The sequence below is a fragment of the Callionymus lyra genome, chromosome 17 (genome assembly GCF_982586985.1).
Source record: "Callionymus lyra chromosome 17, fCalLyr1.hap1.1, whole genome shotgun sequence".
In the NCBI taxonomy this organism is placed as follows: domain Eukaryota; kingdom Metazoa; phylum Chordata; class Actinopteri; order Syngnathiformes; family Callionymidae; genus Callionymus; species Callionymus lyra.
This window is the reverse complement of record NC_141834.1, coordinates 4,591,331-4,615,776: the sequence shown is the minus strand read 5'-3', so window position 1 is coordinate 4,615,776 and position 24,446 is coordinate 4,591,331. Positions and strand designations below refer to the sequence as shown.

General features: G+C 44.5%; 2 protein-coding genes across 5 annotated transcripts; both read right to left on the bottom strand.

Moving 5' to 3' along the window:
* Nucleotides 1-451: 451 nt before the first annotated feature.
* LOC148062168 (uncharacterized) lies at nt 452-5,231 on the bottom strand. 3 transcript variants are annotated; one of them, XM_087812278.1, is made up of 9 exons: nt 4,969-5,231; nt 3,704-3,849; nt 2,131-2,264; nt 1,956-2,073; nt 1,800-1,870; nt 1,559-1,634; nt 952-1,014; nt 782-851; nt 452-552 (listed from the first exon to the last, which is right to left on the bottom strand). In XM_087812278.1, the coding sequence occupies exons 2-9, from the start codon at nt 3,836-3,838 to the stop codon at nt 470-472; spliced, it is 750 nt and encodes a 249-aa protein (XP_087668404.1). In that variant the 5' UTR covers nt 3,839-3,849; nt 4,969-5,231; the 3' UTR covers nt 452-469. The 3 variants fall into 3 exon arrangements, with proteins under 3 accessions (XP_087668404.1, XP_087668403.1, XP_087668401.1); XM_087812277.1 differs by lacking the exon at nt 1,559-1,634 and adding an exon at nt 1,096-1,171 and having other exon boundaries at nt 3,704-3,846; nt 4,969-5,230; XM_087812275.1 differs by lacking the exon at nt 1,559-1,634 and adding an exon at nt 1,096-1,171 and having other exon boundaries at nt 4,969-5,229.
* Nucleotides 5,232-8,254: 3,023 nt separating this feature from the next.
* On the bottom strand, nt 8,255-23,538 carry arhgef2b (Rho/Rac guanine nucleotide exchange factor 2b). Of its 2 annotated transcripts, XM_087812774.1 has the most exons (21): nt 23,362-23,538; nt 19,422-19,605; nt 18,849-18,916; nt 18,559-18,622; nt 18,341-18,473; nt 17,234-17,340; nt 16,697-16,840; nt 16,317-16,567; nt 16,123-16,248; nt 15,860-15,977; nt 15,543-15,791; nt 15,399-15,475; nt 15,154-15,326; nt 13,282-13,349; nt 12,997-13,215; nt 12,858-12,932; nt 12,739-12,791; nt 12,104-12,145; nt 11,726-12,046; nt 11,516-11,666; nt 8,255-11,448 (listed from the first exon to the last, which is right to left on the bottom strand). In XM_087812774.1, exons 1-21 carry the CDS (start codon nt 23,416-23,418, stop codon nt 11,399-11,401), a joined length of 2,730 nt encoding a protein of 909 aa, XP_087668900.1. In that variant the 5' UTR covers nt 23,419-23,538; the 3' UTR covers nt 8,255-11,398. The 2 variants fall into 2 exon arrangements, with proteins under 2 accessions (XP_087668900.1, XP_087668899.1); XM_087812773.1 differs by having other exon boundaries at nt 12,739-12,932.
* Between the last annotated feature and the right edge of the window lie 908 nt (nt 23,539-24,446).

The window sequence follows — 24,446 nt, the reverse complement described above, 5'->3', positions numbered from 1 at the left end:
TTTAAACTTTATTTATTAAACAGATCAAAGGTCAGCAGTAAAAAAAAAAAACGAAAACAAAAAAGAGCACGTTCCTGCTCCCGTTTGTGGAATGACTCTCTGTGATTGGCTGATCACTTAGAACATGCCCCCTGACACATGATCATGCACATTGGATTACTGGTAGTAACTATGGCGACAAACAGTTAGTGGGTCGTTAGTTAACAAGGGAATGTGAGCAATGGTTAGAATTCCTCATTGACACGAGCCTCAAGCACCTCCACGATAAGTGGAGCAGAGGAAATAAGAAGGAATGTGTGCGAGCAGGGATCAGCAGGCGAGGCAGCAACACCTCTAGGCTGAAGAAGAGGGGTGGGGACCGGGACCTCCATGAGGACATGGAGAAGAAAGGGGCAGACACCTCACAGCCAGAGGAGGGTCTGGTGCAGCAGGAATGTTTTGGCCACATATCTAGGGGGGGTAAGGAGGTTCAGCAGGAGTTGAGCTCCTCCATGGTCTGGTTAAGAGTCGCCTGCAGCTCCGTGTTGGTGTTCCGGACTTTAGACAAATTTTCTGAGGAGACAAAGTGGAGTCAGCGAGGACCTTCACCCGTGCGCCTTGCCTCATCTAGAACACCTTCACCTCTCATCTATCAACTTCTCTTTCTCCCTGAACACCTGCTTCTGATCCTCCCTCTTCATCCTTTCACCCTCTTCTCCTTGCCGTCTCCTGCTCTACAAACTCTCTACACCTCCTTAGCTCTCTCTCACTTACACCTCTAATTCCACACTGTTGATCTCACCTTCCAGGTCGTCAATGGTTTTCTCCAGTTTGGTTACGGTGCGTTCTCCAGACTCTGCTCTGCACTCGGCCTGCAGGACATGAAAGATTAGTGACACAGACGAGCGACTTACAGTGCATGACATCGTCAGTGCAAGAGCTCCACGACTTAATCAAACCCATTGTCCTCACCTCCTTCAATTTGTTAACCAGGCTCTTGATCTCCTCCTCGTAGCGGTCCTCCTTCAAAGAATACTGTCACACACAGACAGACAGACGAACACTGGTCAGAGCAACAGAGGAGTAACATCACATCTGACCTCTGACCTCTCCTACCTTCTCAGCCTGAGCTTCCAGAGATTTGGAGCTCGTGGACACAGCTTTCAGCTCCTCCTCCAAATTCCGAACCTTGCTGCAGACCACAACACTCACCGTCAGACCAGTGAGGCGACGGTCACCTCAGCGGTCGTGTGTGTATATTTATGTGTGTGCATGTGCATTTGTGTGTGCATGTGTATTTGTGTATTTGTGTGTGCACGCGTAGCATGCTTGAGTCAAACCGAGCAGCAGCTGGAGGAGGAGCTTAAGCAGCAGTGGAAGGTCAGAGGTCAAAGGAAGCAGCAGCAGTGATCATTGAGTTTTTATGCCATTGCACATCTAAATGAGTGATGCTTTGTTTCAAAGGCTCACTTGACTTCTATGACCATGATAAGGCACCTGGACGACTAAAACAATGTGGCATGAACAGATGATGGCTGGAGGATGAAGTGTCAGTCTACGGTCATGTGACTGCGAGTACCTTGTCCTCAGAAGCCTGCAGGGACTTTAGCGACTGGTCATAAGATCCAAGCTGATCCTCCAACATCCGAACTTTACTGTTGGTCGGAGGTAAGGCAGTGTGTAGCAGCGCATGCAGCAGCAGCGGAGATGAAAAAAAAAAAACATGAATTTGAAGCCATGACATCACTGTGGTGTCATCAGATGCAAGACACAGAAGCGAGGTGCGCATGTGTGTATGTTTGTGTGTGTGGGTGTGTGACCTCTCAAACTTCTGTGCCTTTTCTTCAGCTCGTTCCAGTTCTCCCTCTACCATCACTAGCTTGCGGGCCACCTGTCAATCACATGTGCAGTTAAGTCTTCACAGAGCTGCCAGGAAGAAGGCGAGAGCTCCTCAGAAGTAGGTGCAATGGACTCACCTCATCATACTTGCGGTTGGCTTCATCTTCGATGAGTTTGGCCTCTCTGAGGTGAACCTCCAGCGACTCCATCTTCTCCTCGTCCTTCAGTGCTCTGTTCTCGATCACCTTCTTCTCTCTGAGGAGGAGAGGTCTTTTGTGAAAGGAGGACGAGAAGAAGGCAGAAATCATGTACCTCTCACTGTCATCCGCCACCTTCTCCATGGCCTCCAGCTTGCTGAGCGACGTCGTCAGTCGCTCCTGGACTCGGTCCAGATTTTCCTCGCTCAGCTGCAGGCGGCGGTTCAGGTTGCCCACCTCAGACTCTGCCTGCCACACACAAGTGAAGTAAGCACCCAAAGACTGGAACTTGAGGTCTCAGAGTCAACATGCTCCATACAAATTCCTTTCTGGACAGACAACACAGAAACCTTGATTGCAGGATAAACAATCGAGCACACTAGCAATACCCAGGAGAAGTAAAAAGTAGTTTTTTATTTAAGTGAAAATGGTTTTGAAGTGGTTTTTCTTATGATTTAATAATTAAAATAAAGTTTCATGTGTGGGCAGGTGCTTCCTGATTGGTCGGACATATTTGAATGATAAATGGATACCATTCAAATCAGTGGCATTATGTTGACGTTTCTTTATCATTTTTCAATGTCTCATCTTGAGGCAAGTTGTTCAAAGGGGATGGTACAGGTCAATGGCCAGATGTAGCCACAGGAACACAGATACTGCATCTTGTTGGACAATAATTAAGGTGCAGATGATGAAAACATCTTCACCACAAGCAAGTCACAGCAGTGGATGCGGTCACCATCACAAGGCGGACAATCCCCTGCTGACACATGGTGCAAATAGTCTTGTGTGTCATAAAGTGACAATCATTGCATTAGGCCGACCACTGGAAAAATATTTTTATGATTGACGTTCCAGGTGTCTTTTGTTGAATCCACTTCATTCCGCATGACGAGAAGTCATGAGAGCAAACATTACCATATCATTAGTTTAATTGAATAATAATATAAATAGCTGTAAGTTTCTGCTACTAAAAACCGTAGTGGACGTGCCGTTTAACTGTGAAAATATATTCATGACAAATAGTTTAATTCTTTCCTCGTCATCTTCTACACAGAATGATCGGCTAAAGCAGAATGTTTTAGACAAAAAAAGCTGTTAATTCAACTTACAGTTGACAACCCCTACAGCTCCGTGTGTCACGCAACCATCCATATAAATGTTCCACAGGTAACAAATACAATGGCGCGGAACAAGCACAACGGTGTTTAAAAAGCATTTAAATTACCAATATGTATATGGATGTAAATAACTTACCTAGAAGTTTCCTGAGTGGAAGTGACTTCTCTGTGGATTCATGTGCATGTTTTGGTAACCCATCTACTCAGTTTATGAATCTGTGTGCATGATTATATATGTACAGTATATATTTTAACTACACAACAGGGGGTTGTGGACTGCATTTACCAAAACTGCCACCTCCTAATTGCGTCCATGACTTCCTATTCAGCGAGATGATGTTGGTGTAGCCACTTCGCTTTTTTAATTTGATTGAAGCAACTTTAAGTGAATAATAAAGAAAAAAAATCTACCTTCACAGAGCAGTAGAGCACCTCTACGCACGAACTGCACCAAGAACTAAACATATTCTCCTTCAATGCAGGTCAACATTCCAGAGACTAGTTATTCCAGATATGTCAAAAGAACCTGAAGTACAAACATGTCCCAAGATAACACGTGTGTTATACCTGTTCTCTGCTCCTCTTCTCTTCCTCCACCTGTCGCTGGAGCTTCTCTGCTCTCTCATCAGCCTCCTCCGCCTGAGTCTGAAGCACCTTGATCTTCTTCTTCACGGCATCAATGCTGTTCATTCCTCCACTCATGTTTGCTGCTGCTATGAGGGGAAACACAGTGAATCTTCAGCTAAATGAAGATATTGCAGTTTCTAATGGGACCATGACACTGGTCCTGCTGATGAACATAATTTTTCAAACTTCACTTCAATATTAACAAGTCCAGAATCTTCATTGATCAGTTCAGCCAGTGAACTACACCTGGACAGCCCCATCACAGTTTGTAGGCAAGAGTATGACAACAACTGACTGTGTCAGAGATTATCTTTCGGATTATTTTTATTATTATGTGATCCATAAGGGTGTTCACGGCAAACATAAAATTTTGATTCTTCAGCATATTTACATATAATCATCAGCTGCCACTTGGGGTGGAGGTCATGCAGGTAGTCAGGTTTGGTATGAATTCACCATTAGACAAGAATGAATCCATGACGGCCGACATAAAATTGTTAATTCTTTTGCGTGTTTTTCAGAATAGTCTGGGTAACAAAAACTTGTTGTACACAAGATGGACAAACTTCCTCTATAGCAGACTGGCACAAATGAAATTTGTGGATGTACCTTTATGGGTAAATATTCATTTAAATAATGTTTATTTGATGGACAACTAAGGTGTATAAAGGAAATACTTATGTATTTTAACCCCTGTGGAACACATGTGTCAAGGTGAGCCGGTGACCCAATGTGTTTGAATGAATGTATCCCTTGCGTTCACTCTGGGTCAAGGTGAATGACTTCATGTATTCATTTATGAAAGCCAGGAGTTCATTCACCTTGACCTAGAAAAGATTTCCTTAATTAAAAAAAACCGCGGCGGACAAATACGCAGATAAACTAAAAGCAAGTATGACGACGTGTTGTCGATTGAAACACACCCGAGTTCCCAGGATGCTTCGCTCCGACTTCGTCATGTACAACAGCGGAAACTACATTAACTTAACTAGTATTAAACACTTTTAAAATAAGGAAAGTTCAAAGACAGGCGACAGCGGCGCTCCGTTTGCCGGAAACGCCTCACGATTTCAGGATCGATTATAAATCAAAATCCGAGATAAAACCGTGTTGCTACCGAGGCCGAAGTCTAACGACCCCGGTGACCGAGCAGAACTTTATTAGTCAGACGGATCACGACAGTCGTAGATGAAACACCTTCTCACCTGTTCGAGACGAAAAGAGAGCAAAAGTTAGCTGCCGTCACCTCTGTTAGCAGAGCTAGCCAGCTGTTAGCAGAGCGAGTTTGTAAAAGTGAATTAACTTTGTAGGAAATGGCTGCGACTGACAGGAACGTGTATGCGGGGTCTCGGTAAGTGATCTCCTTGTGACTTGGTCCAGTCTCGGCGCTCGGTCTGGTCGGTAGTGGGCTAACTGGACCTGTTTCTGCTTTTCCTCGCTTCCGCCCCAGCCAACTCCCAACTCAGGCTCCACCCTCTTCCGGGTTATGTTCCCTCCACAGGAAGTGACGACAAGCATCTTTTGTAATAGCAAGTTCTCCTTTTTATTGGATCATTAAGTATTTAATTTACGACGAATGTTCCTTTTATTATGTGTTTCATACTAGAGCAATGTTTTTGCTTTTTAAAACTTACTTTAATGAAGTAAGCTGAACATGAGAGGATGTTAACTTTACATTAAAACGACCATAAACCATAGATTTCTCAGTAAAACAGCAATGACGTCTATCCCCAGTTTTCCCTTCATCCTTCTTTATAACATATAAAAGGAGGGAAGCTTCTGACTCAGGATCAACCAGATAGGCCAAGATCTTCTCCTCCTCCGCTGCCGGGCTGCTGCAAAACATTTGTGGAGGGCCTGCAGGTGACACCGGATCAATCACCAGGAGTAGGTGGCAGAGTAACAGAAAACAACTTTTTTTCAGACAAGTTAGTATTGCATGCTCTACCACACATGTCCATTGAACACCTGAAAAACCTGAGCTGACTGAAGTAAGATCAGGCGATCCTAAGTGACTGTCCTAGACAGGGTACCTGAGCTGGACTCACCTTAAACCTTACAGTTCGACACCTAATCGAGTTCTCCCCCGACATGGGACAGGGGACACTTTTGTGATTATTTGAATGGACCTTCAGACACGTTTCTTGATATCCCTCCATCTCCAAAGAAAGGTGGGTGTAGTGAAGGAGGAAGAACACGGAGCCAACATGTGGCTAAAACATTGCACGCTCGCACTAGCTTTGGATTAACCAGGTAACATCACCAGCATTTTGATCTTCATGCAGCGAGCTGCGGTGGTAAAACACCACCTGTTGTCCTTCTCATTATAGTCCGCCTATAACTAGAAGGTGAGACAAGGCTTGACTCGCCAGGCCTTGAAAACTTCCTGCAATACTCTGTATCCGGGGGAAGCTGAGGCCACAGAACCCAAAACACATGTTTGGGGCCCATACGTACATAATGGAATGTGTGTACAGATGTGCCAATGTTTATCAGTTATCTTTTCACACGTGAGCAAGAGCTTTCTGCTGAGAAGACAAGGAGGAAGTGCAGCTGGTATCCCCCACCCTTTATGGGCGAGAGGGCTGCACCCAACTGAATGGTGAGTTGGTTGTGATGACTCAGAGACGAGGCAGGGCCTCAAGGGTAAACTAATACAAAATACCAAAAAAATAATATAGCGCTACTCCATCAATGTGTGCTTGTCCAATGATAGGGCCAGGAGCATAGCAAGAGTTTATGGCAAGTAAGTGAGGGCAAATTAAACGAATATGGAAATGCACCCAACGAGACCCGTGGAGGTGATGACATCTGGGATTAGTGGAGCGCGGTCACAGACCTCGATGTTTGGCCAACCAATGCATTGATATATCAGGTAGAAATATCGAGATATGAAGTTTTGAATCGCATTATCGGTGAGAGTGGCTTATCAAGCTATAGCACAGGTTGCATATTGATTATGCAGATCTTTCATGGACACATGTTTTCTGATCATCATAGATAAGCAGTCTAAGGGGATGGATGCTTAATTTTCGACAACTTCCAACTGAACCATGACCATTGAAAAAGCTTCAGTAACTAAGGGATACTAGAAAAAGCTTTGGATTGTGTGTGAATGGTTCAAGCTGAGTTAAGAGTTTAAGATAAAGTACAAAATATTAGTTAACTGGATGTAACTCCAGTTCTATTGGTACATGTGAAACCCTCTAACGGGCTTCGCTATTGGTTTATCCCTTGAGGCTTTCGCCTCCGCACCTGAATGAATTAAATCTACTCTCTGCCCAACTGGGGGGACCCACCTATATAGGCCCTCTGCTCCCCTTTTCACTCGGTCACCTAGAATCTGCATTCTCGATCTACAATTGAAACATTACTTCGGCTCTTTACCACACATCAAATGTATGTGTTGAAAGAGCGATTCCAACTTTCATGTCTTTAATGAAGAAAGCAGGTGAAGGCAGTATCCTTACTCAAATGTCAAGGATTTTGTTTTAGTTACCTAATCACAACCAAATCCACTCAAGTGTTTCTCCAGCAGAGTTGTTGCAAGGGGATCCACATAAACTAAGATTTCTGACCTTAAAGCAAAGAGGATGAGGAGCCAGAGGGTTCAAAAGAAATACCATGACAAGAAGTGCCTCGAAGAAGTTTCCAGTAGCAGATTGTGATAACAATTCATGAGCCGAAATGGATCTCGGGGATGATTTCGAGATCACAGGTTCTATTTCCTACAAGGTTATGTTAGGAGATAGCAATATTGTGCAGACATGTGGACCAGTTGCTGGTAATATGTGGAAACGAGTTCAACCAAGGTCCTGTTTCTCTCATTTTCCACAAGGGTTATTTTCAGATTAATCTGTTCCTTTTAAGATTTAGAGGCAAAATGAATATCTATTTTAATGTAGCAATGTAGTGGTCTTTGTCTTCATCTTTGACCAATGATGATGGATTTAAAAGCATCCAAATACCTCCATGGTGCTCACCTGTAACATGACATTTGAAAAAACAAAAACATTTTTGTCTATAACTCTAAAAAGGAAAGGATTATTTAGAAAATAATCCCAACCCTTCATTCGACATGAGGGTGAGTAGAAAATGAGTGATTAGAATTTTGGGTGAACCATCACTTTAAGGGAGGAGGAATGTAGTGGAGTGGTTGCTCTGTGTTGTGTCAGTAAAGGGCAGTGCATACTTGCTAAAAATCGACGATTGTGATTCGTGGGTAAATTGAGACATCACATGTTCTTTGTTGATCCAAGAATAAAAGCACGTCTATCCCCATGTGTCTCTTCATCATTCTTTATAACATTTAAAATATATTACAGCCTCATTTAACACAAAAGGTCAGGCCTCATGTTAAACTTTCTATAAAGTCGTATGCATACTTTCAGAATTCTAGATCGCTAAAGAGTGAAAACAGAAAAAGAAAACAACAGAGAAATACAGGAATAAACAATAAATAAGGCATTAAAACAAAACACAGGAAGCAGGTCAGTGTCCAGCTGATTAGATTTATAAAGAACACCGTAACTTTCAAACATTTTTCTTCATTTACCACGTCAAATCTTTGTACACAAACTTTTCATGCTACAATGTAACACAACGTCTCAGAATAGTTCTTCAGTCCAGCAACTCTTCCCTCCCTCCATATCCAGAGCTACAGCAAACCTCTGGGCCGGACGGGAGGAGGTTTGACCCTGATTATTGATTAGATCGATTCAGTCAAGTTCACAAATACACATTTAAAAACACATCAGATTCAGATTCTTCTCTGAACCCTCGAAAAGACGTTTAAAAATTTTTACAAGTTGAAATGTAAAAAGTCACAAGACTTTACCTGTTTTTGTGCAGTCCACACATTGGTACAACAGGTTATATTTTATGAAATGTTTAGTGAAATAAAACGTTTAAGGACACTCTGAGTGAGCATGTAACTGGACGAGAGGAGACCACACTTTTATACACACAAAAGCTGAAGTGTCCCTGTGTATGTGTGTTAAAGCATCAATGTGTTTTAGTAAAGACATTGTGTTTTTTGTGTTTGATCAGATGTGTGTGTCTATGAATGTGTTTGCACATGTGGTGGCGTTTGTGTAGCAGTTCTCCTGGATGTATAACAGATGTCATAAAGTGTCATAGAACTGTGTATATTCATCTCTACAGTGGAGGAAATAAGCATCTGATTCCCCACTGACAAAGGAATAAGCTCCGTATGTTTAATGGCAGGTCATTTTAACAGTGAGAGACAGAATATCCAAAAGAAAAAAACAGAAATCATGTTAAAAATAATAAATAAATAAAAATAATTTGCATTTCATTGAGTGAAATAAGTATTTGATCCCCTACCAACCATAAAGAATGGACTACGGAATAGGACGATTGGCAAGAAGCTGGGTGAGAAGGAGACAACTGTTGGTGCGATTATTCCAAAATGGAAGAACAGTCAATCTCCCTCGGCCTGGCGTTCCATGCAGGATCTCACCTCGTGTGGTATCAATGATCATAAGAAAGGGGAGGGATCATCTGAGAACGACACGGGAGCAGCTTGTTCATGATATAAAGAAAGCTAGGGCCACAGTCACCAAGAAAAACATTGGAAACACACTGCGACCATAAGGTCCTCCTGCTCAAGAAGGCACATGTACATGTCTGAAGTTTGCCCATGAACATCTGAATGATTAAGAGAATGATTGGGAGAAGGTGATCTTTGGTATCAATTTAATTTGCCGTATTTCGATAGATAGATTTAATAATCCCTATGGAGATCTCCTTTGGGAAATTGGTTAATTCGGTTGGAATTAGTTTGGAGGAAAATGAAATCTGACTGTGTCCCCAAGACACCACCCCCACTGTCAAGCATGGAGCTGGAAGCATCATGGTGTTTCTCTGCTTAGGAATCGGAGGAAAGATGAATAAGGCCTTGTATCGTTAAATTCTAAGTGACAACCTCCTTCTCTAAGCCAGGACACTTCAAATGGGTCGTGGATGGGTCTTCCAGCATCACAGTGACCCAAAACATACAAGGCAACAAAAGAGTGGCTTGAAAAGAAGCACATTAAGGTCATGGAGTGGCCTAGCTAGTCCCCTGGACCTTAACCCTATAGAAAATCTGTGGAGGGAGATGAAGCCTCGAGTGGCAAAGTGACAGCCTCAGAACCTTAAGGATTTGGAGAGGATCCTCCTGAGATTTGTCTTCTCTACCTGGTTATCAACCACAATAAACATCTGAACTCTGTACTTGCCAACAAGGGTTTATCCAGCAAGTACCAACTAATGTGTTGGTATAGGATCAAATACTTAATTCACTCATTGAAATGTGATTTTCTAGATTTTCTGTTTGATATTCTTTTCTTTACAGTTATTGCCCAAATTTCTTTGTCAGTGGGCAAACTTACTCAATCAGTGAGGGATCAAATACTTGTTTGCTTTGCTGTACGTGTCACGTATAGTTGTGTATGTGTGTGTCTTTGGTTACTGTAAGTGTCTCCGTAAAACTTTTAGCCACTTATTGTTCTTCTGTAAAAAAAAAAAGTTACTGATTTGGTTATCGACGCCATGGCAACCATTTCCAAGACAGATGTGTCCGTGTTATTGTGTTATCAAGGCAAACTACAACTAACAGTCCTGATGCTTTTGTTTCAAGAGTAATTGCATCAGAGGCAACTCTGTGGCGAAAAATGTGTTTAAGACTTTAACGTCCTTGTTGTACGATGTCCACGGAACCTCTTCATACAACTGCATCCATGGTAATAGTTGCCACAGTGACATTGTGTGAATGACAACGGCTGACCAATTTGAGGATTGTAAGTCGTTGTCATCTCTGAGAGTGGCTTTGACCAAACAGACGCCATAAAGTCGTCTTTGGTGACACACGTTACGACATGTGACCGATCAACAGCCTTGACTGGAAGTTAAAGATGCAGAATGTCCTGACTCCCACATGCTAACATGCTAACAACATCCAGTCAGTCTACAAACAAATGTCTACGTGTATAAATATGTCTCAGCATAACATCTACATATAACAGCAGGTCATAATTAGACTCCAGCAGCTGCCAAGTCTCCGAAAGGCATTCTGGGTTGTGTCGCCTTGCAGACCACTTCTTCATCAGGTTGTCATGTGGAGGATGGCGTTTTGGTGTTTGTGTCTTGGAGGCACAAGTCGTCAGCAAGTTTCACAGACCCACAGCAACAAAAGGATTTTAAAAAGTGCTTAATATGTATGATTCCGATCTGTTGCTGGGTCGGCCGTGAGGAGCGACGGGCCCCTTCACTGGAGAGTCCAGTTGTTTCCCCATGTCAGAACACAGCTGCAAATTTCTGGATTAACATTTGGGCTCCACTAGCTCTACTAGGAGTCTACTGGGAGTCTCTGATGGACGACTGCGGTCGGGTGAAATTAAAACTTTCTGAAGCAGGAAATGACTAAGCGACTTTCTGTGACGGATGATCTTTTATCTACAGTGTAGATCCAGTAATGTGGCATCGCAGTGATGTCATCCACACTGCCGATAAAGGAGCAACTGTCACTTACCACAGGCACACGCCCAAAGGCCAAAAGTTCATCTTTACAGGACGTGACATCACTCCTCTCCTGGACCTTTTAAAATGACGTCCTCAGCGAGTGACGGGAGGTTAACTAGGGTCGGCGCTGCACTCGCTCTCCTCGGGAATATCCTGCAGGTCTGAGAGATTAAAGGTCAGCACACAGATGTAAACAGTGATGATGTCTTCGGTGATTATGTCACAAACCTCGGGGGCTGTCTGAGCGAGGTGAGATCCTCACCACGTCCTCTTCCTCAATCCCCTCCTGCATGCTGTCCAGCTGGTCGATGGGCTCCTGAGCGGCCAACGGGGCGAGAGGAAACAGCTCCAGCTCTCTGCTGCCCCGCCTTGTGCCCCCCTGCAAAGTCCCATGTGTCACATGACTAAGCCTCTCAGGGGGTCTTTAGTACCACTTACCTGCTCCAGCTTGGCCACTTCCTTAAGGTCGCCGTTGCTCCGTCTTCTGCCGCATGGCTCCGCCTCCTCACGGTGATGGCCCTTCAACCTCAGCCGCGTCACCTCCTCCTGAAGTAGCTCCACCTGCCGCCTCAGCAGAACCGCCTCGCCTGGGTTGAGACCTGTGTCCCCTGACATGGAGCGACTGAGGCGGGGGCCAGGGGCGCATCCTGGGGCTACGCCGGTTCGGAAGCAGAGCTCCAGAACCGAGTCCTGGCGGATCACGGCAGCCTGCAGAGCATGAAGCTGGGTGCTCAGGCCGACCAGTCGCTGACACACCACCTGTAGAGGACATGTGTCACTTTCTCTCTTAGAAGGAGATGGTGGGGTGCTGCTTACCTGGTTAACGACCTGGTCTTGCAACTGGTTTCCATTCCTGTCCTGAAAATCCAAGTGAGAGTCATTAGTAGGGTTGGCTATCAATCAAAAAATTCTGATACCACTGGTATAGATACGGTGAGTCCAATAACCCTGGTGCGGAGTCAAAGTGACCCAGTGGCTGAAAACAAATGTGTTTGTGGTATCCCTTGTGTTGTCTCTGGGTCTGAATGACGTCCCTGGCTTCCATGAATACATATGCAGTGCTGGAGGTTGTTCACCTTGACCCATAGACAACAAAAGGGAAACTACAAACACATTTATTTTCGGCACACTGGGTCATCGTCACCCAGAGGCCGCACTAGGGTTAGCAATACTTTTTTCGATACCAAGTTTATAAAAGACCATTTTTTCTTCAGAAAGTACCAACCACAAAACATCTCCGGTAATCGCGTATTTTTCCTGCATTAAGCAAACACTTTAATTTAAAATAAGCCATTCACAAGCAGCAATAACTTAACATCTAGGTACAGAAACACTAAAAGGCAAGGCATGTTTAGATACCCTGTACTAATGAATAATTTTGGCCAGTGCCAAAAAAAAAAGCCCGAAGTTCAGTACCCTAGCCAAAAAAATGTGCAGGAAGATACAAGTACCTTTGAGCTCCTGTTCACATCAACAGAACCATTGGGAGAACCAGTGTCACCGTCTAAGGACAGAAGAGGGAGACATGTAAACATCTGGAAACTTCCTGGTGATTTCACAGTGGACTCACTGCTGAGTTGGTTGCTATTGGTTACTGAGGTCTTTTGGAAGTTTCCTCCGGACAGCAGCTTGCTTAGCTTATCCACTGCAGAAAAGGGGGAATTGGGGTCAGAGGTCGGTGGTCATGTCAGTGCACAGGACTTACTCACCTTCAGAGATGGCGGCTGTAAGCAGAGGCTCTGCCTGTGGAGCGTGGGGAGTGTCGGCACGAAACAAGTTCCTGTTGATGGACGATGGTTTGGGGGGAGAGACGACCTCCTGACATCCATGTCCTGCTCCTCCGACCGTCGCCTCCATCAGGTCGGAGAAGAGAGTTACACGTTCCTGCAGGAGCTCAAGCACCTCCCGGTCCTTCTGCTGAATGTCCGCTGACCAAGAAACACAAGAGAGGAAGTGAGCACAAGTAGAGAAGGAAATCATAAGATGAGTGTCACCTCTCAGACGTCGCAGCAGAGCTTTGTCTTCAGTCTCAATGAGCGGAAACTCGTCTCTAGACGGACAACTGCAAACAAATAAGATTAAGTGAGACAAGCCCAGAAAGTGGGACAGACTGAATGAGACAAAAGCAGGGATTAAGACAAACACAGAGAGAGAGTGACTAGCAAAGAGACAGAGAAAGTCTCAGGGTATGAATTGAATTTGTTCACGGTTACGGTATATATTTAGTACAAAAAATAAGTGTTTCTCAGTTTTCTGTGTTTAGGTAGTCCCTAGGCTAGGCTAAGTTGATTTTTAGAAATCTATAAAACCTTTTTAACGCATGTATTGTGCAGAAGAAGATAAACAAGAATATAAGTAAGGATAGTACCTTGGAGGTACAAAGTTCTAGTGGCTATACTAAACATTACTAAAAGTAAGAGGTTTTCAAAAACGTAAATGGTAAAACATGTGAGAAGGTTCCGTGATAAAAAAAAAGTGCAAAAGTTACTACATTTTCCACATTTTAGAGAACACAAAATAGGAACAGGCTTTGATTCTGTTCTGCATATACATCCTGATTTTTTTATGTAGCAGAAGATCTACTTTTGATCAACGAAAACAAGCAAGTGGTCAAATAAATGTAAACTGTTCTCTCCTCTACACAAAAAAAGTAATTAAGTAAGTTTAAAAAGTAAGTAATTAAATATTAAGTCGTTTACAAAGAGCTGCAGAGACATAGAGAGGAGCTCTGTTGGCTGTGCTTGAAATTTTAGTTATTTGCAGAAAATATAGACTGAACGGCAAAATGAAGATCTTATCGAAAACACAAGACTATTTGATGAATCTAAAAGATGAGATCATCTCATGTTAATGAGTCATTAGTATAAATATCCACCCATGAATGACCATATAAGGACGTGATCCTGTCCAGCTGTCAGACACGCCAAGAGAGAGAGAAACAAACTTTTCTGAAGCAGAGATCAAAATAATTTTGGGTTAAATGGAGAACACGTTTTAATTTCTACCATAAATTGTGGAGCGCAGGGAAGAGACAGATTCCGTTGATTATCCGAACATAACTGTCACATATGAAGATAAATATATAGGCGATCCAATTAAATCCCTCACAGACGAACCACTGTAGTTAACAGGATTTTACACGTTCGGCCGGCGGTGATCGGGCATGACGCGGACAAAGACTCAGCTGGTTGTGAAGCGAATATTCACTATCAATTTAACTTTTCCCCAATCGTTAATCTGGCCTCTGTAGAACAGAGAACATATTGTAAATGATATTAAATGAAACTGGAGGCAAATAAATGCACAGAAGAAACATTTCAGTCACTGGAGGAGTGATCTCACAGTCCAAAATATCAACTGCTGACGAGAACGTCGCTCAAATTATTGATACCAAAGATTGTTAAAACATCCTGTTATTTTGTCCAACTATGAGCCTATATTTATATGTTTTATAATTATATTATATAATTAATTCATAAATATTATATAATTTCTTTTTTCTTTCTTTAAAAAAAAAGAATATTTTTAACATAAAAAGAGCATTTAATATATTGAGTCAATTTACATTGATAATTCACTATCATAAACATAATCTGGATTATAAATCTGATAACTGTCAATGTATTTTAGTTAATTTGTGATATTTTACATTTGTGTTATGTTCTAATATTTCTTTTGAAAGGAACATGTTCAGGGGCAGGTGTAGATTTTCTGAGTATCTAACACAAGATCAGAGCTACTAAAATATTAATGAATGCCAAAAATCCTGTAAATTTCCATCTGTTCTTCTCACGCTTCATGAATGAGACAAATAGAGGGAAACAAACATACATAGACTGAGACAAAAAAAAGAGAGTGAGACAGACCTGAGAGCTGCCTCCTGGATTCGGTTCATCCAGGTCTTGCGGACCTCTTTGGTGGCCGAGTGTAGCTCGTACATGACTGGGGGGGTGGAGTCACTGATGAGGTACATCCCTCGCTCCTGATTGGCTATATCTCTGACGAGCAGATTAGTGAGCGACACTACCGGAGACTTGTCCTGCGAGAGAGACAGGTGTCAGCACTGGCCTCGGTAAGCTTGCGAGTGAGTGTGTTTGTGAGGAGGACTCACCAGAGAAGCAAACGTGAACTTCTGGTCCTTTTCCTGCAGGAAGACTAAAATGTCCGACATCAGCAGCATATGTACATCTGGAGACACACACAGGGATGGTCAGGTGACAACAGGCTCCTCCTCTTTCTCCTTCGTCTCCACTACCTTTCATCCTGGAACCCTGGACCTTCCACTGCAGCGCCCCCTCATGGAGCAGCCTCCTCCTTAGTAGCTCTCCCCCTCTGAACACTCCCCCTCCCCGGACCTCTGCTACTGCCCGCGGGTCTAGACGGGCTTGGATCTCCTGCTGTCTCCTGGTACGGTCCAACTCCAGCACCTCCTTGTCCACGGAGCCGATTAGGTCCTTCAATAGTGCCAGGGCTCGACGCAGGGAGTCCGCCTCCTCCTCATTACCTGCAGATGGGAGACAGGTCAGAGGGAGTCCGACGGTCAGGAGAGTCCGGGTCTAATGATTAAGGTACCTTTGGTGTTGTCCAGGATCCTCTGCAGCAGGACGGGGTACTTGGTGATCCTCTGGGTAACCAGCAGGATGCACTCCTGGACACCATGGCGCCGTAGCAGCGGCCCACGACATGCTCGCTGTAAGACAAACCAGTGTCCATGTTGATGAGAGACAAGTCAACTGACCTGACACCAGAGTGTCTGACATGTCAAACCTCTGATGTTTACATGTCAAACATGCTCTCATGTCTCATGTGGCTCAGGGGGAGGTTCTGGTTCTCACCCGGATAAACTGCTGCAGTCGTCGATCTCGCATCACAGTCTCTTTGTAGAGTTTCACAGCTTTGGGATGGCGACTGCAGAACTCCGAGTAAACCTTCTTCATGTCCTCGGCACACTGATCTGAGAACTACACACATGACAACATTAACCCTCAGCACTTGGTCACTGTTTGACCCCCAGGAGGCGCTCCCTCACCTGTCGCAGCAGCAGCTCTCCAATCCTCCTGACAACGAAGTTGGTGGTGCTGCCCTCCTGTAAACCCTGCTGCCTGCGGGTCAGCAACTCGGTCAGGAAGGACGAGTGCAGGTCCAACAGCTGGTCCAGACACGGGAAGATCGAGTGGACCACGCCTGCCTCCAGCATCACCTCCTCCTGCATGCCACGCCGCCACACGCCCTCCATTATCCTCAGAGTCCGCACGTGGTGGAACTCAGTCTGGATCAGCTCTGGAGACCACAGGATGATGAGGGTGTCGTCATGGCAACATGACAGAGGGGCCGCCGCAACACTGAGGCGACAGTCTCTGTGGCAACAGACACTGCACCACACATGAACTGCCAGAGGTTCCGACTAACCGTAGATGACGTCCTGCTGCTTGATTAGGTCCTTGTGCAGCGTCTGCAGGAATGTGGGCTCCACCACAGTGCTCCAGCTGTCGGCCTGCACGTTGCTGCCCTCTTGCTGCAGCTGCTCCAGCAGGGGGCTCCACCACCACTCACCTGCACAGAGAGAGGCGAACACATCCTGGTGAGTCACTTCCAGTCTGTTGTCACACCCATGAAGAGGCACTTCCCACTGAATAAAGTCAAACTTGTGGACCCAGTCACACTGGAAACCATTTTTACTGTTTACTTTCACCGTACTTTATTCACTGTGAAAAAAACATCATGTTACTTTTATAAGAAAATACTTCAATTAATTATTACATTTTTAGTTCGAGATTTTAATTTCGATTTTCTAAATAATTTAACAAATTTAACTATCAAGATTTTTAGAGGAAACATGAACATGACTGAAGAAAGAAACACATGTTTTAACAAGACAAACAACATTAAATTGAACCAACAAGCATCAACATTCAAACATTTAAGTCTAATTAAAAAAAAACTCACTGCCATCATCTGTCAGAGACTCCATCGACAGAGTTCTGCTGCGGAAGTTCAGCGACTCAGTGGACTGAGACAAGATTCTCCGCAAACCCACCGTCTCTTCGCCGACCCTGGAGGCAGGCAGGTAGAAACAGTTGGTGACAGACACTATTTAAGTATATACAAGTTTATATACAAGTACAATAACAGACAGAAAGATATACTGGTAGGTTTTTTTTCACCTTTTATGTTGGTTTTATTTTGTAATCTCACTTCCTTTTCCTTCCTCTTGGCCCCAGTCTACTAACGGCACACAGCTGGACCTCATCAGTAATCAAGAAACTTTAACCAACCGAGTCCTGAACTGGTTTGCAGATGTTTTTATTGTTTGCGATTGTGGATTATTTCTGTTGGATTTTTTGTGATTTTCCTCTTGTTTGTTGTCTTGTTTTGCCCTGTGTCTGATTGCTTTAGGCAATTTTATGTTTTATTTTCTGTTTCCCTGTTGTTTCCTGTTTTATTCCTAGGAACCATGGACAATTTAGTTTTGGGACATTAAGAGATATTGATCTGGTTTTCTCTGTTTTAGTATTTGTGGTATTGTATTGCTTTGACTTGGTATTGAACTAAATGTATTTAATTCCATCTAAAATCTCAGGGATGATAGTTTACAAGATAATGGGCATCTCTCACTATTGTTACTTTCTTTATACATGAGTCCCTTTGAGGTGGAGACTTTTGGGATTGATGACGTGCAGTGACAAACCTTGATGTTTGACCAATCACGGTAGAGCTAGTGTGGTTATGGTAAACAAGATTTTAGCACCAGAAAAACGAGGCAATGTTCAGTGGGCGGGGTTTAAGATCATTCTCTAATTTAAATATCTTTATTAAAAGAGAGATTTTTTACAAACAAGTAAAATAGAGGTCAAATATCCATTTAAGCCACGCTTAAACCATCACATTAGTTGCTCTCTTAAGAGAGAGAAACAGAAACTTATACAGACAGACAATTAGAAATGGAGACAGTCGGAATGACATCCAGGTTGAGACATTTATGAAAGATATTTCTCAATGTGTTCCGCCACAGCAGAAGGGGTGACATCATCATTGTGCCACTGCGGGACTCACCCAGCTATGTTGTTGGTGGAGACGCTCTTGGCCAGAGAAAGTCCGGACCGGACTCGTCTGGACCCGAGCAGAGACTGTCGCAGGCTGTCGGAGGGATAGATGGCAGAACTGGGACGCTCCTTCATCAAGGGCGCTGCAGACAGACGAACACAATGAGCATGCAAAACTCTCATCATGCAGCTGCACTTGGCAGCAGTGAGACAGACAGGTAGCCTTACTTTTGGTTCTCATTGCCACATTCTGGAGTGCAGAGCTGTTTCTCACCAGCGCCAGCTTCTGTTGCTGTGATACAGACGGGTCAATGAAGAGACAGACAACTCGTCAGTTAGACATACGGGTCATAGCAAGCAAGACTGTCAAAGAGACGTGTGGCTCTTTTGAGGGACAGACGGGTCAACAGAGAGGGAAGAAAAAGAGCAACTTCCACTCAGTCTGGAGACGGGTTTTCAGACAGACGGCTCTTGTGACATATGAAGAGGTGGTTTAAACAGGCACCTTCAGGTCTCACCTTCTGCTTCATTTTGGCACAGCTGGCCAGACTGTCTCTGCAGCGGTTGTGGATGGTGACGTTGCAGGCTGTCGGAACCGAAGGACAGAAAAATAGAATTATCTACAACCATTGACAATGATGATGACATTTCACGCTCAAAACACACACACACACACACAAACACACAGAGACAGCAGCTGAGTGTTGACACACTGAACTGATCCCACATATGCAGCTTCTTGACCCAGTTCCCAGAGCTGACCTGTTTAACCAATCACAGTGTGGAAGAGCTCATTACACACACGCATGCATGCACGCACGCACACATTGTGACTGAGCCGACCCATTGTGTGAGAGAAGGGGGGGGGTCAGAGATCTGTTAAAACGATCTCAGCTGTGTGTACGTGTGTGTGTATTCTTGTGTGTGCGTCTGCTCAGCATGGAGATTACAACAGCATCTGTCACACACACACGGACCAAGCAGACCTGAAATTGTGTGTTTGTTGTGTAGATAGTAATGAACATCAGTGTGCATATATATATATATATACATATATTTAAAAAAAATACTGTATTTGTGTGTGTGTGTACCGGGACAGCTGAGCGCTTCCTTGGCGGTGATGCTTCTGTTGCAGGAGGAACAGAGTGTGGTGGAGGACACCGTGAGGGAGGTAAAGAGATGGCCATTGTTGGAGCGAGCCTCTCTCTCTCGCGCTTCCTTCTCGCGCTCCCGTGCCTCCTTCTCCCGCTGCTTCTGCCGCTGCTTCTCCTTGTTCTGAACACAGACACATAAATCCTGTAAGTGTTGCTCGGCAGCAGCTTCGCCACCTTTCTCAGGTTGACTCGGGTCACATGACTTGCCGTCGTATCTGTCTTTGTTTCATGCTAACAGCAGGTCACGTGACTCTAAGGGGTCAAAGGGCCAACCAGCTTAGATGTTAGCACCCCACTTCCCATGAGGCCGAGTCTTTGCCCTAGGACCCAGACTTCATCTACGATGCATCATGCCCTTGAGCAAGATATGAGGCAGATGGTCACATGACCAGGCTGATGGTGGCACCAGTTTAGGGCTGAACCAATGAGCAAGTCATGTTACCAAGAAGCTTCTACAGAAAATAGATTTCATCACACATCATGTCCTCATATCACACTTCCTCTTTACTTCTCTAAATGTTAATTTTTTATCTCTCTTCATCGTGCTCCTCTTCATCACCCTCTTCTTCATCTCACTCCTAATTTAACTTCAGGAACAATGCTAACTGACCAACATTGTTAATTAACGCTAAGTTAGCAGTCGTGCCGTAACGTCTTCTTTCTGATGCCTGCCATCCACTGGGGGTGGGGGGCAGGAAAAGGAAGTGTGAGTTCATGGGTGTGATATTCAGATTACATATGTTCAGCTCAAAATAAGTGACTGCAGTTGTTGAGGACAAACTCACAAGAATTTAAATTTTATTTATCTTCATGTTGATACCCGGAGCCCTTTGGGAAATGATAACGTATAAAGGGAAAAATGGAAACAAGGAACAGCTATACACGGTTTTAATGGAGAGGAAAGTCTTGACCCTTTTTGATCCAGTCTGTTCCCCCTATGACCCGACCTTGGATCAGAGGTAGAAGATGATGTTACTGAGAACATTTCAATTTGCCCAAGATGTTTAGATGCTTGACTTCGAGACATACTGTACACAAAGACATATAAAGACACATAGACAGACATTAACACACCCAGACACGCATGCAAACACACACGGAGACAAAGACACACACAAATACATATATAGACAGGCATAAAAACACACACATACACGAATACACAAGCCGGACAGACACACACACAGAAAGACACACACCACACACAGGCTTCTTTATTCTCTCCTCACTGAGCTTCTTTTATTATTAGAACAGCTGATCACTGACAGTCAGCAGATCATTGAACCAATTTGGCCGTTTAAACAAGTGTATGTGTGTATCTGTGTTATTGTGTTTGTGTCGGTCTCCGTGTGTGTCTCTTATTGTATGTGAGTGTGCGCCTCTTACTGTGTAAGTCATGGGACAACAGCATAAATGACTAGAGTTTAATTTCACAAGTGAATCGTCAGTGGAGAGCTTCTCACTTAAACTGGGTCAGAATAAGAACCAGAAAGAAATGACCTACTGCAGCAACAACTAGTGGAACATGACTCTAGAGAAGCTCTCAACAATTAGAAAACAGAACCTGGACTTTGGTTCCATGAAGTCTGCCGAAGATTTTTTGGTGGACACACGTCCTTCTACAGGTGACACTGATAAGAAAATGAGTTGACCCAGAACTTCCTCTAGAGAACACCAACATCTGTGTCTGGAATGGACTCTATGTCTAACATAAGCCTCTCCTGGTTCTGATCCTAGTCCCTCATATGTTCACTCAACTGGCGAACACCCACAGGCTTGTTTGTCAACAAACTGCAGTTCCTTCGTCAAACATTAGACTTCCTAGTCAAGTCCCACTCACTGACCCCACTCTGCAATTCCCTGGGAGGAACAGGAAGGACCGCTTTCAGGGCCGGGCAGGCAGGACAAAGGGGGACCAGTGACTGGAGGACATTTGAGGAGCCGGCTGATGGAGGTCTCCTTTCGATGCCTCACAACAGAGAAGGCTTGGGCATTCTTCTCAGCCAGACCCTGAGGGGGATTTAGACCTTGTGTTGTCATCGATCCCGTCAACCTTTAAAGACCAGATCTTATCAGGCTCTTACTGCTTCATGGCCATGGGTCTCTCTGGTCCTGGGTCCGCCAAAGTGGCTCTTTGTGTTGTTCCGATTCCTAAACTTCCACAACAGTCCTATTTTGACTTTCTGTTTTGATGCGGCAATGAAGTGTTAGTAGGTTCGAAGCTCCACTGCTAGACTTCTTGTTATCACCACCAGAACATCCACTTCCTGCTGACATCCGATGACCTCTCGTGAGCTTTGGTCATTAAAACCTGAAGCCTAGATCATGGACGAATATTAGAGTCAGTGGTGAGTCTGAGTCGGTACAAGAATAGTCTCTCTTTACGTTTGAACGCGGTCAGCCCTTTTGGAAAAACAAATATTTTGATGCGGACACAGTGGAAATGATAGGATACTGTCAGTCATGTGACCTGAAGTGATTCACTCTCTCATTCTTGTCAGAGTAAACATGAAATGAGTATAATAACAATGAGAGAGAAAATACTATCACTGTCAGAGGAAACCTTAGTACGCTTGTACCTGCTTCATGTTTTTCAGGAGTGGTTTAAGAGGAAGTGGCCATGTTTACTTTCTGATATCTAGTATCTTTAATGACCTGATATATTTCAGCGGAACATTTCTAACAAGACCAGGTCATGGCTTGTTGACACACATGTCGTTCATTTACCTGGGAGAGTCAAGCAGCAGTTTCACAAACATCCGGTCTGACTCACTCTCTGCAACACTACCTGTACCATAATTGCGTCTGTCTACCTGTCCGTCATACAGGACCCGTCTCACATTCTTCAACCACACTTCTGTCAGTCACTACATGTCCATCGGTCTCACTAGTCATGTGAGACACCTTGTCTGACTGGTTTCCTGAACGTCTTTCTCACTGTTTATCCTAAGACCAATGCTGGGATGTCTTCCTGGCCATCTGTCTGTCTCACAATTGTGCTTGTGTGTGTTCACCTGACTCTTGTTGACACAGATGTCACCTGTCTCGCTGCATTTATAACTGTCTGTCTCACACACTGTCTCGAGAAGGACTCACTGTCTGCCTGCCTCTCATTCTGTCCATGAAAATAACTACCTGTCTCACCATTTCTTTCTGTTGTACATGTCCTGCCTGTCTCACACTCTGGTCCATTATACTCTCTCAAAGAAACAGACTATTATTTCAGTTGATAACAAACCAGTCAGAGGTCAAACTTCCACCTTCACTTCCTGACACACACACACACACACACACACACCCCTCCCCCACTCGCTTCCTCCAGCAGGACAAAGCGGCCACGCTGCATCTAACGGACTCTCAAGAAAAAAAAAACGTGAACCCCCAAAACATATCAAACCCCTCTTTAAAGGTGGGACTCACACTTCTGGGTTCGGGTTGGACCCAGTCACCGACACACACACGTACGCACGGACAGACACGGACATATTTTTGGTGAGAGAAGTAGGAAAAAAAATAGTGCGGGAGCGCTTCCCTTTTCTCAGACTTCACACACACGCACGCGCAAACTCCCCCGCACACAAACTCACAATTCTAAACGTAAAAAAGTCCGAGCGGTGCCGGACGCTCGGACACCAGAACCTCCAGAACCACCAGAACTATCCGTGATGAATTAAACAGCTGCGGCTCGGCCAAGACGTGGCCGCGAGGACCAGAAGTGTCATCAGAAAAGTCCGCCAAATAGTGTAGTGACGGCCACGATCGACCTCGGCGACAAGAACCGATCACGTATCGATCCTCGGGAATAATTAGTGTGTGTAGTGCGTGCACGCGCACGCGCGCGCGCGCCCTTCTCTTTTTTTTCTCCGGCGAAACTTACCTTCGTGTTGGTTTCTTTCATTTTGTCCTGCTTCCTGCTCTCCAGCAGCCGGGACATCCCCGCCGACTGATCACTTGATCGATCCCTGATTGATAATCCAGCAGAGGTGTTGGTTCTGTTCCCCGAGCGGTCCGCAGTCTCGGTGCGGCAGGCGGAGCTCGTTTCTGATTGACAGCCACTCGCCGCACTTCTGGCGAACCAGAGCACAGCCCGCTGCCGGGGACTCCAGCCAATCAGGTCACAACAGACGCTCCTCGCCCAGCCCACCGGCATGTGCCAGGAGTGGCTCGTTTTGAACACCGGCTAGTGAAATCTATCGTTCGGGTAGATTGGGTCGCTATGACAACGTGTCAAATGACCACGTGACCTCTCCGAGCCGATGAAAGAGACCGCACGTAGTCACGTGACGGAGGAAAACGAACGCGCTAACAGGAGTCCGTAAGCCCCACCCACCGCCGCGCGGGAGCGACAACGCATTGCTGTGTGACGTGGAACCAGAAAGGTGGCAATACCGCCCCCACGGTTTGCGCCGGTATTAAATTTAAACACCCGTTCACGTAATTGGGGGGAAAACGCAAGCAGACGTTATTCTTAGTAGTAAAATAGTGATAAGAAAACCAAACTTTTATTAAAAAAATACATGATATAGTCTTAAGTTAGTTGGACTAGTCTGTCCCTCAGCTGTACGATGGCCATTTCCACAACACCGTAAAGAAGTTGCGGTGTTAAGTGAGGAAAGAAAAATTGCAACACAACTCTTGTGTTCTCACCATGACAATACAATTGTGTACATGATAACTATGGGATCATGACAAGGTGATTCTGAGATACTGTCTTCTTAAAAAGACAATTTATATATAATGTACTTTGATATGTGTAAAAGAAGACGATATTCCAGAGAAGGTTATTTGTATTTATTCAATACATCTGAACATCAAAGTTCAGTGCCACATTGCCTGGAATGTATCTTAAATGTGTACATATGGCCTCAGCAAAATCCACCTGCTGCAACAGCTCAGGAAACAACAAACCTCCAGGGTCATCATAGCATCTGTGGGTCTTTCCTGCTCCTGCAGAAGGTAGTC

What these genes read in the sequence shown, in the direction of transcription:
- LOC148062168 (XM_087812278.1), bottom strand. Translation starts at nt 3,838, where the DNA reads ATGAGTGGAGGAATGAACAGCATTGATGCCGTGAAGAAGAAGATCAAG. An exon ending in GTGGCGGATGACAGTGAGAG is followed by an intron (nt 2,074 to 2,130) that starts GTACATGATTTC and finishes TCTCCTCCTCAG; the next exon opens with AGAGAAGAAGGTGATCGAGA. An exon ending in AAGGCACAGAAGTTTGAGAG is followed by an intron (nt 1,635 to 1,799) that starts GTCACACACCCA and finishes TCCGACCAACAG; the next exon opens with TAAAGTTCGGATGTTGGAGG.
- arhgef2b (XM_087812773.1), bottom strand. Translation starts at nt 23,418, where the DNA reads ATGTCCCGGCTGCTGGAGAGCAGGAAGCAGGACAAAATGAAAGAAACC. An exon ending in GGAAGCGCTCAGCTGTCCCG is followed by an intron (nt 18,917 to 19,421) that starts GTACACACACAC and finishes CGGTTCCGACAG; the next exon opens with CCTGCAACGTCACCATCCAC. An exon ending in TACAGCCGCCATCTCTGAAG is followed by an intron (nt 12,933 to 12,996) that starts GTGAGTAAGTCC and finishes CCTTTTCTGCAG; the next exon opens with TGGATAAGCTAAGCAAGCTG.